Raw genomic sequence first — 20568 nt, 5'->3', positions numbered from 1 at the left:
GCATCAGGGTCTTTCCCAATGAGTCAACTCTTTGCATGAGGTGGCCAAAGTATTGGAGTTTCAGTTTCAGCATCAGTCCTTCCAATGAACACCCAGGACTAATGTCCTTTAGGATGGACTGGTTGGATCGCCTTGCAGTCCAAGGGACTCCAAGAGTCTTCTCCAACACCACAGTTCAAAAGCATCAGTTCTTCGGTGCTCAGCTTTCTTTATAGTCCAAATCTCACATCCATATATGACCACTGGAAAAACCACTGCCTTGACCAGATGGACTTTTTTTTCCAAATTCGCTGGCATATTGAGTGCAGCACTTTCACAGCATCATCTTTTAGGATTTGAAAAAGCAAATTAATACTATATTCAAATGCAAGAGCCATTTAAAAAATGCCAGTTTGCACAGCAAAAGCTCAAAGCACATTAAGAAAGTATTCTAAGCAAAATGTGACTATAAGAAAACAGTAAAGAAATAGAATATTAAAATTAAATCAAAATCAAAGATAAAGTCAGAAGTATACATTTATATGGTCTCAGATTTAACTACAAAATAGACAACTTAGTTTCATAGTTCACAGGGACAATTTCAGGATAAATTAAAAGGATAACAAAAACTCCATCTTCTCTTTAGTACCTATATTAACCTAGTAGAATATAGGTTAATGTTAATACATTAGAATTTCATTAAATTAATTAATTTCATTAATTCAATACATTATATTCTAATGTTAATACATTAGAATTTCAGAGTGATAACTACTAGTAGTAACCAAACTGAGAGATATCTCCAAATATACTATATGAAAGTGATCAAAATAAATAATGTTATGTCAGGTTGGGGACAAAGGACAGGGGATGGGAAACAGGAAGGAGGGTGGGAATTATTTGTTAGATACTCTATTCACATACCCAAGACCAGAGAAGGTGGAAAGCATCCTGATTATTTTTAAGAACTATAAGTATCATTTTAACATCAAAACCTGAAGGTAAAAAATGGAAGTTAAAACAACAAATTATTCTAATTTATAGCTATAGATGCAAAAGTCTTAAATAAATCCTAGGAAACTAATACGAACTATTTGTGTAAAGATTAACACAGTACACTAAGTTTATCCCAACAATGCAACATGAAGTAATATTTTTAAATGCGGTAGTAACATCAACAGGCAAAAAGTGCAAGATCATCTCAAAATCACTTAATAAAATAAAATCCAGTCTTGTTTAAAAATGGTAAAATAACCGGAAGGAAAATCTTTTTTTTTAATTGAAGTATAGGTGACTTACAATGTGCTAGTTGTTGGTATATAGCAAAGTGATTCAGTTATATACACATACATACATTTATAAATACATACACATATATACACATACACACACATATATATATTCTTTTTCATATTCTTTTACGCTATGGTTAATTACAGGTTATTGATTACAGGAGTTCCCTGTGCTACACAATAGGACCTTGCTCTTTATTTTATATATAGTGGTTTGTATCTGCTAATCCCAAACTCCTGATTTATTCCTCTCTTACCCCCACTGCCCTTGTTTGTTTTCTATGTCTGTGAGTCTGTTTCTGTTTCGTAAATAAGTTCATTTGTATCATATTTTAGATTTCACATGTAAGTGATATCATACACTATTTGTCTTTTTCCTTCTGATTTACTCAGTATGATAATCTCTGCTGTGATTACCTCTGATATGATAACCTAAGATAATTAGCTCAGTAGGATAGTACCAAAATCAGATTGTTTATATTCTTTGCAGCCAAAGATGGAGAAGCTATATACAGTCAGCAAAAACAATACCAGGAGCTGACTGTGGTACAGATCATAAACTCCTTACTGCCAAATTCAGACTTAAATTGAAGGAAGTAGGGAAAACCACTAGACCATTCAGATATAAACTAAATCAAATCCCTTACAATTTTACAGTGGAGTGAGAAATAAGATTCAAGGGATTATATCTCATAGACAGAGTCCCTGAAGAACGATGGACAGAGGTTCCTGACATTGTACAGGAGGCAGGGATCAAGACTATCCACAAGGAAAAGAAATGCAAAAAGGCCAAATGGTTGTCTGAGGAGGTCTTACAAATAGCTGTGAATAGAAGAGAAGCTAAAGGCAAAGGAGAAAAGGAAAGATACACTCATTTGAATGCAGAGTTCCAAAGAAGAGCAAAGAGAGATAAAGACTTCCTCAGTGATCAATGCAAAGAAATAGAGGGAAACAACAGAATGGGAAAGACTACAGATCTCTTCAAGAAAATCAGATACCAAGGGAACATTTTATGCAAAGATGGGCATAATAAAGGACAGAAATGGTATGGACCTAACAGAAACAGAAGATATTAAGAAGAGGTGGCAAGAATACAAAGAAGAACTATACAAAAAAGATCTTCACGACCCAGATAATCATGATAGTATGATCACTCACCTAGAGCCAAACATCCTGGAATGTGAACTAAGGGGGCCTTAGGAAGAATCACTATGAACAAAGCTAGCAGAGGTGATGGAATTCCAGTTGAGCTATTTCAAATCCTAAAAGATGATGCTGTGAAAGTGCTACACTCAATATGCCAGCAAATTTGGAAACCCCAGCAGTGGGCACAAGAATGGAAAAGATCAGCTTTCATTCCAATGTCAAAGAAAGGCAACGCCAAAGAATGCTCAAGGTACTGCACAACTGCAATCATCTCACACACTAGTAAAATAATGCTCAAAATCCTCCAAGCCAACAGTACATGAACTTTAACAGTACATGAACCATGAACTTCCACACCTTCAAGCTGGATTTAGAAAAGGCAGAAGAACCAGAGATCAAATTGCCAACAGCTGCTGGATCATCAAAAAAGCAAGAGAGTCCCAAAAACCCATCTACTTCTGCTTTATTGACTATGCCCAAGCCTTTGACTGTGAGGATCATGACAAACCATGGAAAATTCTTTAAGAGATGGAAATATCAGATCACCTGACCTCACTCGTGAGAAGGAAGCAACAATTAGAACTGGACATGGAACAAAAGACCAGTTCCAAATAGGGAAAGGAATATGTCAAGGCTGTATATTCCCTGCTTATTTAACTTATATGCAGAGTACATCATGAGAAACGCTGGGCTGGATGAAGCACAAGCTAGAATCAAGATTGCCAGGAGAAAGATCAATAACCTCAGATATGCAGATTACACCACCCTTATGGGAGAAAGCCAAGAAGAACTAAAGAGCCTCTTGAAAAAAGCGAAAGAAAAGAGTGAAAAATTTGGCTTAGAACTCAACATTCAGAAAACTAAGATCATGGCATCTTGTCCCAACACTTCATGGACAAATAGATGGGGAAACAATGGAAATAATGACAGACTTTATTTTTTCGGGCTCCAAAATCACTGCAGATGATGACTGTTGCCATGAAATTAAAAGACGTTTGCTCCTTGGAAGAAAAGTTATGACCAACCTAGACAGCATATTAAAAAGCAGAGATATTACTTTGCCAACAAAGACCTGATTAGTCAAGGCTACCATTCTTCCAGTAGGCATGTATGGATGTAAGAGTTGGACTAAAATGAAAGCTGAGAGCCAAAGAATTGATGATTTTGAACTGTGGTGTTAGAGAAGACTCTTGAGAGTCCCTTGGACTCCAAGGAGATCCAACCAGTCCATCCTAAAGAAAATCAATCCTGAATAATCATTGGAAGGACTGATACTGAGGCTGAAACTCCAATACTTTGGCCACCTGATGCGAAGAAATAACTCATTTGAAATGATCCTGATGCTGGGGGGGATTCGGGACAGGAGGAGAAGGGGACGATAGAGGATGAGATGGTTGGATGGCATCACCGACTCTATGGACATGAGTTTGAATAAACTCTGGGAGCTGGTGATGGACAAGGAGGCCTGGTGTGCTGCAGTCCATGGGGTCGAAAAGAGTTGGACACGACTGAGCAACTGAACTGCACTGAAGAGAATCTCTAGGTCCATCCATGTTGCTGCATATGGTATTATTTCATTCTATTTTATTTTGGAGTAATGTTCCATTAATATTCCAGCTCTTATTATTTCATTGTATACATATCCTACCTCTTCTTTATCTATTCCTGTGTGGACGGACATTTAGGTTGCTGCCAAGTCTTGGCTACTGTGAATAGTTCTTTTATGAACACTTGTAGGCATGCATCTTTTCAATTAAAGTTTTCTCCAGATATATTCCTAGCAGTGGGATTCCTGGATCATATGGCAGCTCTAGTTTTATTTTTTTAAGAAATTTCCATATATCTTTCCATAGGAGCTGTACCAATTTACAGTCCCATCAACAGTGTTTCCTCCACACCCTTCCAGCATTCACTATTTATAGACTTTTCTTATGGTGGCTATTCTGATTGGTGTGAGGTGGTATCTTATTATATTTTGATTTGCATTTCTCTAATAATTAGTGATTTTGAGTATTTTTTCATGTCTCTGTCAGCCTTCTGTATGACAAGATCATTATTTTTAATACAACCTTAATATTGACCTGTAAACCTATGGCCAATATTTTTTCTAAAATGAGAATAAAGCCAAGTGTGCCAAGATTATCACTATTATTTTATAATATTGCTCTGGAAACTGTGACAAATGCAATACAAAATAAAAGCTAATATATGATCATTTAATCCTTCTCTTTACTTCTCCCCTTGATTACTTAACAGACCTTTTCAATTTGGGATCAATTTCAATTGGATTCCTTCCCAGTGTGGAGGTGAAAATTTTCAACTTCATATGTGAACTCTTTAGCACACAAGGCCTTTCACTGCCTCTGCCCACCTTCTCTGGCCTCTTGTCTCACCATCCTCCCTCCCTTCATTCCAGTCTTGTATCAGCTCCTAGAAGTGAAACAAGTGCCTAGTACCTTAGCAACCATCATCCTCTTTCTGCAAAGTCCACCCTCTTATCCTTCTTCTTCAAATTCAGTTGAAGTGCTACATCCTCTAGGAAACCTTTCATGACTTCCTCTAGTCGTTATTTCTAGCCCCTATCCTAGATACTCATAGAATCTCGGGGGCATTGAGCTATGAAGACATGTATCATTCTATTCTGTAACCACTAACATAAATGTCTGTTCACATCTACTAGAATAAAAGTAGCAGATAAAACAACTAGGGAGATGAAGATGTAAAGGGTAAGAGAAAAATCTAACACGCATTCTGTTGGAAATTCATGAAAAGAAAGCATCTAAGTAGAAAGAAGCCTTTAGCTTTGAGATAATGAAGAAGATTCCAAAATGTCTCTTCTAGAGCTAAAGAATGGTATTTAGAAATTTAGAATAGGCAAAAGGACACTATTTATCTACAACTTCAATTAGCCAAAGCACCAAGGGCCAAAGAAGGAAGGATAAAAGAACAGTTTTTGCCCTTTCTCGTCTCTATCCTTCTTCTAGAGATGGAAAAAGTCTAGTCCTGGTTACTCTGAGACAAGATATATTAAGAGTAAAATACATGGTAAGCAGAGAAAAAAATGGAAGCACACCTATCAACTCAGATTTCAGAGTCTGAGATATTAACGGCTTAAATGGAAAATGAACTTAAGGCGAAAAAAAAAACAAGAGTAGTAAGAATCCTACAAAGTCTCCACGAGCCCCTCCCATGCTCTATGTCAGATATGAAGGAAAGCACAGAAACAAATTTCATCTGTTCTCACCTGTTAATACTTAACTCTAGAAAAACAACATATAGAACATTGGCAGAAAGAAAAATAGACCTTAAAAACGTCAAGGCTAGAATTACTTTGGGCGGCCTTGATCCCACAAAAGGGAATAGGAATGAACAATGGACAAGAGACTAACAATTCTGCTCAGGGAGCATACATCGTTTGCTCACGCCGATGAATACCAGGAACCAGTTCTACCATCCGAGATAAGGTGCAGCTTACGGAAACTTAGATTTACACATTCTCTTCATAGTTATAGTGAAGTTGGGAGCAGAGGGAGGCAATTCCTATTTTCATCTTGTCTGTCCCTTTAACCAAGAGATGAAAAAACATATCATCATTTTATGGATTCAGAAAAGTGCAAGTGTTAGTCGCTCAGTCATGTCCGGCTCTTTGTGACCCCATGGACTGTAGCCCACCAGTCTCTCCATGGGATATTCCAGGCAAGAATAATGGAGTGAGTTGCCATTCCCTTCTCCAGTGGATCCTCCCAACGCAAGGAATGAACTGAACTTCCCAGGTCTCCTGCATTGCAGGTAGATTCTTTACCATCTGAGCCACCAGGGAAGCCCTTTATGCACTCAGAAAAATGAAAGTAGAAGTTGTTCAGTCATGTCCAACTCCTTGCGCCCCCATGGACTATACAGTCCATGAAATTCTCCAGGCCAGAATACTGGAATGGGGAGCCTTTCCCTTCTCCAGATCTTTTCAACCCAGGGATCGAACCCAGGTCTTCCACATTGCAAGAGGATTCTTTACCAGCTGAGCCACAAGGGAAACTCTTTATGCATTCAAAGACTTACCAATTCACTCTACAAATAACTGTGGGTTCAGACTACCTGGCATGCTACAGTCCATGGTGTCGCAGAGTTGGACACGACTTAGTGACGGAACAACAACAGACTACATCAGGCACTCAGGAGGGCCTGGGAGAGCAGGCACAATCCCTGGAACACAAGAGCACACAGCCTAACGGGAAGATAGTAAGAAGCAGGTACACTGCCACCTCCATTTATAACCAGGAGGAAGCACCATATACAAAGGACTTGCGAAGGCCAGCCAAAAACAAACCATACCTAAGATGAAACCCAAAGGAAGAATATACCACACAAACCAAAAGCATATTTGATGGTTAGGAGAAAAAACAGCTTTGCACATCTTAAGGAAATAAAAATTTAGAAAGGCTAGTGCAAAAACTGGCCAGAGTGCCCTGACCAGTAAGGAACAAGAGACTCTTATTGCCCTCTCTCCCCTTCCCTCTCTCTTTCCTCTCCTTAACCCCTCCTGTCCTTCCCTGTTTTTCTAGTCTCCCGGTCCTGGACGCATGAATCTGGTCGAAGGGCCCTCAGCCTGAGCTGAGGATTGGAGACTGATCACCTCCTCTTGGTAGAGAACTCGAATTCTGGTTCTGGTCTGGTCTGATTTCTGGTAGGGCCGAGTTCCAGTCCTCCCTTCTCTGGAGGCCCAGAGAAAAGTCCCATAACACCTGGGTGTCTGTAGGTGGCAGGAGACATCTGTAAGGCCACCCCTTTCGGCGCCCCCGCTCCCGCCTCCTCCCCCTCGTCTTTCAACCTGGCTTCCTTTCCTCCCTTGAAATCTTTGATGTTAGCACTTGAATCTGAAGTTCTGTGTCTCTATAGGAGGTTTTCTGAGAGACTATATTCTTGAATTTAAGGGCTTTCCTGGTGGTGCAGAGGTTAAAGTGTCTGCCTGCCATGTGGGAAACCTGGGTTTGATCCCTCGGTCAGGACGATCCCCTGGAGAAGGAAATGGCAACCCACTCCAGTACTCTTGCCTGGAGAATCCCATGGACGGAGGAGCTTGGTGGGCTACATACAGTCCACGGGTCGCAAACAGTCGGACACAGCTGAGCGACTTCATTAGTGCAAAAAAAGTTGAAGAAGGGGAACAGGAGGGACCAGAGAGACGGAGCTGGAGAGATGAGGAAAGCTGGACTACCTGAGGCTCTACAAATCAAGTTCTTAAGTCTGACTTCTGTTTTAAAAACGTTAAGAGTTACCGGGAAGAGTTTTAAGCAAGTAAGTCATTTGGCCAGAACTGTATATTTTGAAAGCTCTTGGGCTGTGTAGTATGAAAAGTAATCTGAAAAGGAGATCAGTTAGGAAATGGCGAGGCTAATCAGGTCAACAGCAATTATCACAAGATAAAACAGAAACCAAGAAATACAGAAAATACTTAAGTATGATGACCAACAGTCCAGAACAGAAGGAATAACGATGTTTAGAAATAGCTCCCGGTCTGTTACACCTTAAATTAAATCAACTCTTGCAATTGTCCTACAGTTGCCTTAGTATCCTCTACCCCAAATCATTCCTGACTTCAGTCACCAAATAAACCTGCCTTCCCTACTATCCAAACGGTACCAAGCAGCTCGCCAATGCAGTAACCATCTGGCGTATGTGACTATTTAAATTAATTAAAATATATTTTAAAATGTATTTCCTCAGTAGCAACAGCTCCATTTCAAGTGCTGAATAATAAGAGATGTCCAGTGGCTACTGAGTGCCTGCACCTGTCACGGGGCATTTCCATCAGTGCAGGAAGATCTACTGGACAGTAACGGGCTAGCGGTGTGCCGACACCTGCTGCTCCACCCCATAACCCTGTTGGGAACAACACAGCCATCTGAGAAGGCACTTCTGAAAGCAGACCCGCTTAGTGTCTTAGGCCCACACCCTGTGTATTAATGAGCTTCACAGTGCAGTGAAGAATCACGGTGTACAGACCATACAACAGATCCTGTGTTTTGGCTCATGAATCCCCACTATACTCTGAAGAAATAGAAGAGCAGCAGGCATCACCCATGTTTTATAGGTGAGGACACCAAGGCACAGAAACGACCCTGACTGAAGCTATAAAGGCAATAATGGAGTCACAAATAAAAGCTGGAATCCCTAACACCCTGACCAGTGCTCCATTCGTTAGAGTAGTCATGGCTGATTTAAGCGCCCACGAACAGGAACTATTCTGTTTCACCTGAACAAAGCAACCACCTGCTCTACCAAATGGATCGCTATCCCAACAAGAGGGTCATACCTGTTAGACACGTATATATGTATACATACACACAAACACACGGCCTAGTCTAATACACATGTATGTGACGTGTGCGTAAAAAATTTTTTAAAAAAATTTAAGAAATAGAAGAGATGTATTTTCTGAGTTTGCCCCAACCACCTTATCACATGTGATGAGAAATAAAGGACATTAAAAGCACCAAAACTAACAGCACCAAGGTATAGTAGATTCCTGCATTATTATCTTTCAACTATGTTTTATGATTACCTATTTTTTTAAAAAATGAAACCTAGAAGATCTGCATTTTGTAATATTTATTCCCTTCTGTAAACAGAGCAAGTCCTGACTTCTGTGTGCTACTTCCAAACCTGCAGCAGTAATGGGTAAACAGAGAGGCAATGCTTGCATTTTCATTCCAACTACTTCATTAATTAAAAAGAGTAAAATAATACATAGGGAGACATGAACCAAGTTAGAGATTACAGATATAAAATCCACATGGAGCATTTACTTGTGACACTCTTGACAACAGCAACTTTAAAATGCAGCCGCCAGCATTCACTGATGTGTCTCTGTGCTCCAATACTGGGAAACAATTTACCTGGAGGTTCACTTGAATGATTTGAAAAATCTAAGAAATAATTTGACTGCACTTCCCTAACATCTGAATTCTTACATATTTTAAATGGGGTTATACTAAATATTCAGGAAAAGAAAAGGAATAGAAGATTTACAACAATTCTAAAGTGCTAGGGAGCATACAAAGTAGTTATTTACAGGCTTCTAACTCTTGCCTTACTAATAAGTATGAGTCAATCTATATAAAAACTGAATGACTTTTTCCAGAAACTCGAAGCTTCCAAAATTAATCTGAAAACTTTCTGAATTAAAAGAGTACACCTCCCTTCGACACGTAAGAATTATAAAGGAAAAGGGCATGAATGCTGATTTTAAGTCTAGAATATATTGGCCACATTTAAATATAGTTGTGAAAAAAAAAAAGAAACAGTCATCAACTTAGGTAGTAAAGTCTCTGCTTCATCAAAGACCTGGTTTCAATAAAAAGTCAGCAGAAAAAAAATAGGCTTTATGGTGAACTACTTACACTGCCTCCCTGGAGGCTCCATAGGCAAGTAGCAGCTTGACAATGTCCACATGCCCATTCTTCACTGCGTCATGAAGGGGTGAGTCGTTCTGATACCCAGTGGTATTCACCAACGCCTTGTGCTGGAGCAGCAATTCCACCACCTTCAGGTGCCCGTGATTGCAGGCTTCATGCTGATTAAAGGAGAGTGAGAAGAGTAATGAGGAAGACCAATGAATAATAACAAAACCCACACTTCAGAAAAATAATACGAACCTCGAATCAGAAAACTGGTTCTTTCCTAAATACTCACACAGACCATAAGTTATTGACAGAGTAAAATCACTCTTAACAGTCTTAAAGGTAAGATAGGTAGCAATCAAGATTTACGCAATTCATGAAAAAAGATTTTTCTCATTTGAGCCTTGGGTCAAACGCTCTTTACTTGGAAGAAAAAGTAGCTTTAGTCCAATTACAGCTCCTAAATTGCTCTATAGCAAGAAATTTAAAACAAGGGGCAAAAAAAAAAAAAAAAAACACAGAAAATATTTCAAAACCAGATCATGCATAAAACCTGAAATCCTTCAAGGCTGAAAAGTATTCACTAAATCAACTGCTTAGCCATAAGCCAAGTGGCATATATATACGTAAGCACCCAGCAAAGTGAATATCTTAGAATGAGAACTGACAAGACAAGCCTCTAGTTGTGGAAGCTACAGATATTGTAAGGCTGGTCTCAGTGACAAAGATATAACATAGAGGAGATGCTCAGAAGGAACTTAATGAATGACATAACTGGGAATGGTGGAGTGTTCAAAGATGCTTCACACTGCAAATCTTCCTTATGTTTAATGATCTGCTAACGATGCCACTGTGTCGTATTCTAAGAAATCTCTGGCATACCATGCCTTTAAGCACATACCATCAAATCTTAATAGGCAAAACACCACACTGAATGCTTCTGGTCTATTTCTATTTCCAAATTAGGTCTCATGTCCCCTAAATTATTCACCAATTTTTATTAAAGTTTGACTTAGTTGTTTAAAAGAAAAATCAACCTTTCTTTGAAAAGGTTAGCCAGACTGTGTGTGGAGTCCAAACAACAAAGGGACTCTAATCCAGAATAAACACTCCCAGCTTAAAACATTGCAGGGAGAAGTCGGTATAGACGAGTTTAAAACCTTTTTTGCACCTGGTCTAATGAGAATCTCTCCATTTCTTCGAATTTACAGTTCACAGAATAAGGGTATCCATCTCATCTCTTGATATTCTATGGTTGTATTCAAACCACATGCTAACTGTCCCAATGGTCCATATAGCACTTGTTTCCATGTACTTGTGCCATCCTTTTTCCAGACTGTCCTTTACATCGTATTTCTAGCAATAAAAAGCAAAGACTTTAAAAATTATTTAATGTGAGCAAAGATTTCTACTACCTCTGTGTGTCTGTAATTGGACAGGCTATTACTGAGGCCAAGACGGATCCTCAGTAACAACCATTGCCTTGTGCTACATTCCTATACCCAGTTCTTGACTTCTTTTTCCCGAAAATTGCGGTTCCAATGAGATGCAGTGCTGCAGAACAGAGCCTAACGTCTGTTGTAGCAGTTAGCTTTCCATACATGCGGTAAATTCAGCAATATAGTGGAACCAGACTCTGAAATCTAGAAGTAGTCCGTCAAAAGGTAGGCAATTTTTCACCTGGCACAACTGAAAAGCTAGATGAAACATGACATTTACCCTTATTTATTTAAAATATGAGTTCTTCAGATTAAAAAGAGATTATATATATATGGGAGAGGGGGATATATAGAAACCTACATAACTATAATAACTATAAACCATAAACAGAAAGATAATAAAAAACAAACAAGAAGAAAACTACCAATGGTGTCCATCCAGCATGGTCTTTAACATTGGGGTCGCTTCCACTTTGTAAGAGGTATTCAACAGAAGGGATGTCGCCCTAGTAGAACAATGAGAAAGTAAAATTAAAAATTATAAAGGAAAAGAAAAAAAAACTCATGATTTTGTATTTCTTCTTTAAGATTCTGTCTTCTTCAAGATACAATTTAAACCTGTTCTATACCCATTGCTCATGAGTCAATAAATAATAAGTTACTCATTCATGGATTGTTCTGAGATACCAACTCAAACTCATGTAGTCCATCTCTGAACAGACTCCAGTATCTCTGATATTAGCAACCTATATCAAAATTCATGTCAAAATACCAAGGACAGTAGCCAAAGTTCATCTGATCATAATGAAGTTTTTAAAGTCACCATTTCATTTGTGAAAAACATCCTTTTTGAACATATAAGAAAATGGTTTCTTATTATCATTTAAAACAAAATTAAAGCCAAGAGGGCATCTTGGTGAAGCCAATGTTAAACCCAAAACTGGAGTCTTACTGGTAGTTAATCAACTTATCCTCAAGACACCAATTTAGTTTCAGTTCAGTTCAGTGGCTCAGTCGGGTCCGACTCCTTGCGACCCTATGAACCGCGGTACGCTAGGCTTCCCTGTCCATCACCAACTCCCGGAGTCCACCCAAACCGATATCCATTGAGTCGGTGATGCCATCCAACTGTCTCATTCTTCGTCGTCCCCTTCTCCTCCTGCCTTCAAACTTTCCCAGCATCAGGGTCTTTTCAAATGAGTCAGCTCTTCGCATCAGGTGGCCAAAGAACTGGAGTTTCAGCTTCAACATCAGTCCTTCCAATGAACGCCCAAGACTAATCTCCTTTAGGATGGACTGCTTGGATCTCCTTGCCATCCAAAGGACTCTCAAGAGTCTCCTCCAACACCACAGTTCAAAAGCATGAATTCTTCAGCGCTAACCTTTCTTTATAGTCCAACTCTCATATCCATACATGACCACTGGAAAAACCATAACCTTGACTAGACGGACCTTTGTTGACAAAGTAATGTCTCTGTTTTTTAATATGCTGTCTAGGTTGGTCATAATTTTCCTTCCAAGGAGTAAGCATCTCTTAAATTCATGGCTGCAATCACCATCTGCTGTGATTTTGGAGCCCCCCAAAATAAAGTCAGCTACTGTTTCCCCATCTATTTGCCATGAAGTGACAGGACCGGATGCCATGATCTTAGTTTTCTGAATGTTGAGCTTTAAGCCAACTTTTTCACTCTCCTCTTTCACCTTCATCAAGAGGCTCTCTAGTTCTTCTTAACTTTCTGCCATAAGGGTGGTGTCATCTGCATATCTGAGGTTACTGATATTTCTCCCAGCAATCTTGATTACAGCTTGTGCTTCCACCAGCCCAGTGTTTCTCATGATGTACTCTGCATAGAAGTTATACAAACAGGGTGACAATATACAGCCTTGATGTACTCTTTTTCCTATTTGGAACCAGTCTGTTGTTCCATGTCCAGTTCTAACTGTTGCTTCCTGACTTGTATACAGGTTTCTCAAGAGGCAGGTCAGGTTGTCTGGTATTCCCATCTCTTTCAGAATTTTCCAGTTTATTGTGACCAACACAGTCAAAGGCTTTGGCATAGTCAATAAAGCAGAAATAGATGTTTTTCTGAAACTCTCTTGCTTTTTCGATGATGCAGCAGATGTTGGCAAATTGATCTCTGTTCCTCTGCCTTTTCTAAAACCAGCTTGAACATCTGGAAGTTCACGGTTCATGTACTGCTGAAGCCTGGCTTGGAGAATTTTGAGCATTACTTTACTAGTGTGTGAGATGAGTGCAATTGTGTGGTAGTTTGAGCATTCTTTGGCATTGCTTTTCTTTGGGATTGGAATGAAAACTGACCTTTTCCAGTCCTGTGGCCACTGCTGAGTTTTCCAAATTTGCTGGCATATTGAGTGCAGCACTTTTACAGCATTGTCTTTTGGGATTTAAAATAGCCCAACTGGAATTCCATCACCTCCACTAGCTTTGTTCGTAGTGATGCTTCCTAAGGCCCACTTGACTTCACATTCCAGGATGTCTGACTCTAGGTGAGTGTGAGTGATCCTATTCACCTTATTTTCTCAAAGTTATTTTTCAGGCAAAGGAAAGGCTTATTTTCTCCAAAAAAAAAAAAAAAAAATGACAGCTTACTCTGAAATGCTGAATAAATAAAAGTTACATGTGATAAAAATTACATACACCAATGTTGTGTTTTGAGAAGAGCTTCTTCAGGGAGAAGGAAATCTCTCTCCTACAATAAGCAGCCCCAACTCTATGAAATAAGCTATTCTGTATTGGTTGGAAAACGTAGAAGTCACTAAATCCCCTCAAGACAGTAACATTTGCTTTTATGGGCTGTTTCAGACTACCTCGCAAATACAGCAAATCTAAGCTGGTAGCTTACTCAGTTTTTGAAAATACAAAAAAAAACAAATCTTCATGCAATATATATTCTTAAGTTCCTAGATTACCAAAAATACCTTAAATACTCAATGGGCCTAAAAAGCAAGCACTCCACATGTTTCAAATCAGTTGCACCACATCCAATAAAAAAAATTTTTCCCACAGTTCCTCAGAGGAGCAATTCTACACCTGTGGTGCAAGTTAGCGTACATTTAGCTACTGTTGCACTATGTTTAAGTCAGTTCCAAATGAGCTCAGGAACATCTGTCAAGATACAAATTTTACTTTTTAAAACAATCCCATGAATACAGAGGCAGATGAACTGCCAGAACCATACACATTCCCAATCTTCAAAATCAAAGTATACACAAAAAATACACAAAAACCTTCTCAAAAATATCCTCAGTCTAATTCTACACAGCAGTCACAAAAACATATTAAAGAAGCCTGTAAAATAATATAAACACAACTGTGGAATAAAGAGTCATATGGAAGTCACGTAGACAATTAGAGCGACAATTTGGAAACTAAAAGGAGAATCTCTTTTAAAGTTGCTAGCTGGAGGCAGTTTTCTTTCAAGTCACCTCTTCATATTATCAAAGGTGTCTTATGTTAACATACTACCCCTAGACTACCCTGACATGTACGAACAAAGTTAGTGGAGGTGACGGAATTCCAGTTGAGCTATTTCAAATCCTAAAAGATGATGCTGTGAAAGTGCTGTGAATATGCCAGCAAATTTGGAAAACTCAGCAGTGGCCACAGGACTGGAAAAGGTCAGTTTTCATTCTAATCCCAAAGAAAGGCAATGCAAAAGAATGCTCAAACTACCACACAATTGCTCTCATCTCACACGCTTGTACAGTAATACTCAAAATTCTCCAAGCCAGGCTTAGGCAATACGTGAACTGTGAACTTCCAGATGTTCAAGCTGGTTTTAGAAAAGGTAGAGCAACCAGAGATCAAATTGCCAATATCCACTGGAACATCAAGAAAGCAAGAGAGTTCCAGAAAAACATCTATTTCCACTTTATTGACTATGCCAAAGCGTTTGACTGTGTGGATCACAATAAACTGGAAGATTCTGAAAGAGATGGGAATACCAGACCACCTGACCTGCCTCTTGAGGAACCTGTATGCAGGTCAGGAAGCAACAGTTAGAACTGGACATGGAACAATAGATTGGTTCCAAATAGGAAAAGGAGTACGTCAAGGCTGTATATTGTCACCCTGCTTATTTAAATTATATGCAGAGAACATCATGAGAAACACTGGGCTGGAGGAAGCACAAGCTGTAATCAAATCAAGACTTGCCGGGAGAAATATCAATAACCTCAGATTTGTAGATGACACCCCCCTTTATGGCAGAAAGTTAAGAAGAACTAAAGAGCCTCTTGATGAAAGTGAAAGAGGAGAGTGAAAAAGTTGGCTTAAAGCTCAACATTCAGAAAACTAAGATCATGGCATCTGGTCCCATCACTTCATGTGAAATAGATGGGGAAACAATGGAAACAGTGGCTGACTTTATTTTGAGGGGCTCCAAAATCACTGCAGATGGTGACTGCAGCCATGAAATTAAAAGACGCTTACTCCTAAGAAGGAAAATTATGACCACCCTAGACAGCATATTAAAAAGCAGAGACATTACTTTGTCAGCAAAGGTCCATCTAGTCAAGGCTATGGTTTTTCCAGTGGTCATGTATGGATGTGAGAGTTGGACTATAAAGAAAGCTGAGCACTGAAAAATTGATGCTTTTGAACTGTGGTGTTGGAGAAGACTCTTGAGAGTCCTTTGGACTGCAAGGAGATCCGAGCAGGCTATCCTAAAGGAATCAGTCCTGGGTGTTCATTGGAAGGACTGATGTTGAAGCTGAAACTCCAATACTTTGGCCAACTGATGCAAACAGCTGACTCATCTGAAAAGACCCTGATGCTGGGAAAGATTGAGGGCAGGAGGAGAAGGGGACAACAGAAGATGAGATGGTTGGATGGCATCACCAACTAAATGGACATGAGTTTGGGTAAACTCTGGAAGTTGGTGATGGACAGGGAGGCCTGGCATGCTGCGGTTCATGGGGTCGCAAAGAGTCGGACACGACTGAGCGACTGAACTGAACTGAACCCTGAAATGTATAGCTGATTTGCAAATTGCTTGTTTTTCATACTCAATCTGTTTTTTCCTCCCTAATTCTGAAAAGTTTGTCATATTTTCTCTTTCTCCTTTATGTAGATGTAATGTCATGCACATAAATAAAATTATGATAATTTGATAGGGTCCACAGTAACGGGGTAAGCTTGAACCAATATATAGTTTCCAGGAAATAAATTCACTTCTGCTTCTGATTTCTTGGAGTTACTTTAAAACAGAAATACTCTGAAACAGAATATTTTCTGAGTAATAAGAACTCTAGGCTTCTTACAACTTACAAGAATAATTGAGATTCTCTTAAACCACAGAAGGAGGAAAAATCAGAGGAAACAGTATTTACCAAGGCTTATAAAAAAATTTTTAAACAGACTTGATGTTTTCAAATAATACCTTAAAGGGAACATGTGTCACACTGAATCTTCTTATTGCTAATCTTTCATTCAAAGGAAATATTCTTCACGTATTCATGCATATGGCATCAACATAAGTTAACTTTTCAAAAACAAATACACTCACACACAAACAAAACTTTTTCCTTATAAAGGTAAGCTCTTCAGAATAAATATCTGTATAAAAATAATACAGGACAGTAAGTACAACAATAATAATTCCTACCCAAAGTGGCACTTGTTGTAAAGAAACTGCCTGCCATCGTGATAGATGCAAGAGATGTGGGTTCAATAACTGGGTCGGAAAAGTTCCCTGGAGTATGAAATGGCAAACCACTCCAGTATTTTTGCCTGGAGAATCCCACGGAACAGAGAAGCCTGGTGGGCTACTGTCCATGGGGTCACAAACAGTCAGACATGACTGAGTACTTACACACAGCAACACCCAAAACGGTTAAGTTTTTACACATAAATGAATTAACCAGGTACCTAACGTTTCTCCTTTTAGCAATTAAGTACTGTTGTTGCCAACTTGAAGACAAAGGAAAAGGGTCACATACCCAGGAATGCGAGTCTCTAGAACCTGAGAACAGCTCTTAGCTATAAGCCAGCAAGAAAACAGGATCTCAGCACTATAACCACAAGGAAGTATACAGTTCCTGCGAATAAACCAGATAAGCAAGGAAATGGGTTCTCTCTCAATGCCTCCAGAAAATAACACAGCCGATGAACTGATTATAATCTGGTGAGACTCATACCAGACTCTGACCCAGAAAGCTGTAAGAAAACTAATTTGCTTGTTTAACTCACTAAATTTGTGGTTACTAGCTATGACAGCAACAGGAAGCTATTTCACGTGGCTCGGGCAAGAAAACACAAGTAACTTCCACTAGGGTGATAGCTACGGCCAAAAAAGATGCCCGAAGTAGGTATGGGGCAAGATATTAAAGAATTTTAGTAATGATGTGGCCAAGCTCAAAGGTCCTTCTATAAAGCCATCACTGTAGCAAGGGATGCTAACCAGCCCAATAGAAGAGTAGAACTCCTATGGGATTCTCAGACCTCAGCACATCCACCAGGTGTCCACCGTGCAACGGTGCACTCTTAGCATCTGGGGGAAACAAGAATGTGGGCGCTGCACGTTTACAAGATGTTTCTGGAGAAAATAACAACAGCAAAACACTGCATCTGTTCTGTCGACCTGTAATGTCATCAGATCCGTATTCATCACTCGGCTGCTCTAACTCCTTCCTCTTCCCTGCGCTTTATCCCACGTTATAGTATAGCTGACCCTTAAACAACACAGATTTGAACTGCATGGGTCCACTTAAACACACATTGTTTTCAATAAATATACTGGAAAAATTTTCAAAGTTTGTGACATTTTGAAACAACTTGCAGACACACGAGGTAGCATAGAACTGTCGAAAAGAATAAAGAAAAGTTAGGTGTGTCATGAATGCATAAAATACATGTAGATGACAGTTGGTCCTTACCCTGATCTATGCTGCTATTTAAATTAAATTAATAATGCATTAGTATTCCTACTCTTTTATAACTTTGCTCTCAAAGAACTACACTACCATTCAAGATGCCTCTCTGTACAGTATGCCTCTCTCTTGCAAATGGAGAAACTGCACATCAGTCTGTCATCACAGGTAAGTCATTTTTTAAAAAATGTAACAATATTTCCAATAGTGTATTAGGAGTATGACACTGTGGGCCATAAAAATCTTATGATTCACTTACAGAGTATAGGCTGGGCTACAGTGATGCAACTGTATCAATTACACTAGTCTACCATAAAGCAATCACATTGCTGCTTCACTATCAATGCATGAATCATTATACCTGTTAATAAATATGAATTTCTTTTTCACAATATCTCTTCATTTTTGATGTCTAGTGTTAGTATTCCATATACCAAGTACACTATTTTATATCGTACAAGACAACACTGATGTATGTACTGACTATAACATAAACTAATGTTATTTTGTATTGTATAAAAGCAATACAGTATCATAAATGTTTTCCTTATGATTTTCTTAATTAACACTTTTATCTCTAGCTTCCTTGGGATTCTCCTGTGGTTCAGTTGGTAAAGAATCCACCTGCAATGCGGGAGACCTGGGTTTGATCCCTAGGTTGGGAAGATGCCCTGGAGAAGGGAATGGCTAACCACTCCAGTATTCTGGCCTGGAGAATTCCATGGACTATATGGTCCACAAAGAGTCAGACCTGACTGAGCAACTTTCACTTCTAGCTTCCTTTATTGTAAGATTATAGTATATAATACTTATAGAAAATATGTATTCATTGACTGTTTATATTACCAGTAAGGGCTTCTAGTCAATAGATGGCTATTAACTTTTTAAAGAATCCCAAGTTATGCGTGGATTTTGACTGTGTGGAGGTCAGCCCTCTTAACCTCGGCCTTGTTCAAGGGTCAACTGCAGCTTTAACTTTAGAGTCACCTCAAATCCTTTTCTGAAGTAGGTGGATAGAAAGCATAAGCAAGACAGCAGTACCGCAGCAATCGGTTTTCAAGTACACACGGATTATTCATTCTGGGTTGCAAACAGAAAAATCAAGGTAGTAAGTGAAATGAATACTATTTATAAAAAGATAAATATACTGATAAATTCGTTGATTTTTCTTCAAGTATTTGTTTTGACTATTAAAATCAAGCTGAGATAGGAGCATACACTCTACTTATAAAAATTTTTTCAAAGAACATTACTGTTAAATAGGTATTTTAAAAACAATAGCAATCAATTAACTTTTCTTAAAGGTACTGTATCAGAATCTGCCAGTGAGTGACAAAACAGTATCTGATAAGTTGGAGAGAATCAAAATTCTAGTTCTGGCGTTACAATTTCTAAGTGAAATGACAATCTGACAAAACTTGCATTGAAGCAATCTTGAACATCATCAATGGAGAAAATTCACCAAGACAGCATCATGCCACCGTATTTTCCTGCCTTAGTATTCCCCTGGGCTTTTTTCCACGGCCCATGTTGAGCATAGATAAACTATGGCCTGAAGGCTCGACACCCGATTTTGTGTACAAAACTTTATTGGTTTACAATATTGTCTATGACTACTCTGGCACTAAAATAGAGTTGAATAGTTAAGACCATATTACTACAGAGCTGAAAATATTCACTTTAATTTCTCCTTTAATAAAGTGTTTGACAAACCATGGCCTGGACTCTAGGTCCTAGAGATCCCCACTAATAAAGATAAATGATTCTTATGATTGAAAGAAAAATTCTCTACCAAAGTAAGTGGATGCTTAACTAGTGGTCAGAAAATAATTCCCAGAAAGCAGAATGTAGAAACTAGAGCAATCTACATTCATGTACTAGCTAGAAAAATGAACAAAACACATTGATTACTATACTAACTACTTATATCTATAAAGCATTACTAACACTATAATGTTAATACTGTTATACCTACTGTAATACACACATGAACATACACACACACACACATATATAAAGAAGACACAAAATAAAGTCTGATTTTTTAAAACCATACCTTGCAAAAATCAGACTAAAATGGAACTAGAGCCAAGTCCAAAAATTCAAGTTGTTCAAAGTATATGGACAGCCTAGAAAATAGTCGTCTTACAGGGGAACCAGACAAAGAATATTCTACATTCATCATTTATTAGAAATAAAGAAAAATATTAGAAGAAACTTACTTTTGTGTTTTTCCCTTTCTACCAGAAAGAATATATCTGGACTTGGCCTACTCCATGTTCCTCCCAAACATTTTATGATGCTCACCACCTTCATGCTCACGGGTCTCAAGGGGTTCTCTCCAGACCTCCCAAAGTTCTCTACCCATGCAAAAGATCTAAGTTTCCCAGTGAATTTAATGTACGATTAAAAAAAAAGCTATCC

The 20568-nt window shown here is 38.7% G+C and overlaps 1 protein-coding gene across 2 annotated transcripts in view; it reads right to left on the bottom strand.

Annotated features, from left to right (window-relative positions):
* BARD1 (BRCA1 associated RING domain 1) overlaps positions 1 to 20568 on the bottom strand; it is an 86867-nt gene that overhangs the window by 30620 nt on the left and 35679 nt on the right. For both annotated transcript variants that reach the window (XM_013972552.2, XM_018059882.1), the window contains 2 exons: positions 11679 to 11759; positions 9815 to 9987 (listed from right to left, as the gene is read on the bottom strand). In XM_013972552.2, coding sequence (XP_013828006.2) covers positions 9815 to 9987; positions 11679 to 11759 — 254 coding nt within the window. The remainder of the gene's footprint in view (positions 1 to 9814; positions 9988 to 11678; positions 11760 to 20568) is intronic.

Source organism: Capra hircus, chromosome 2 (assembly GCF_001704415.2).
Source record: "Capra hircus breed San Clemente chromosome 2, ASM170441v1, whole genome shotgun sequence".
In the NCBI taxonomy this organism is placed as follows: Eukaryota; Metazoa; Chordata; class Mammalia; order Artiodactyla; family Bovidae; genus Capra; species Capra hircus.
This window is presented reverse-complemented; position numbering and strand designations above follow the sequence as displayed.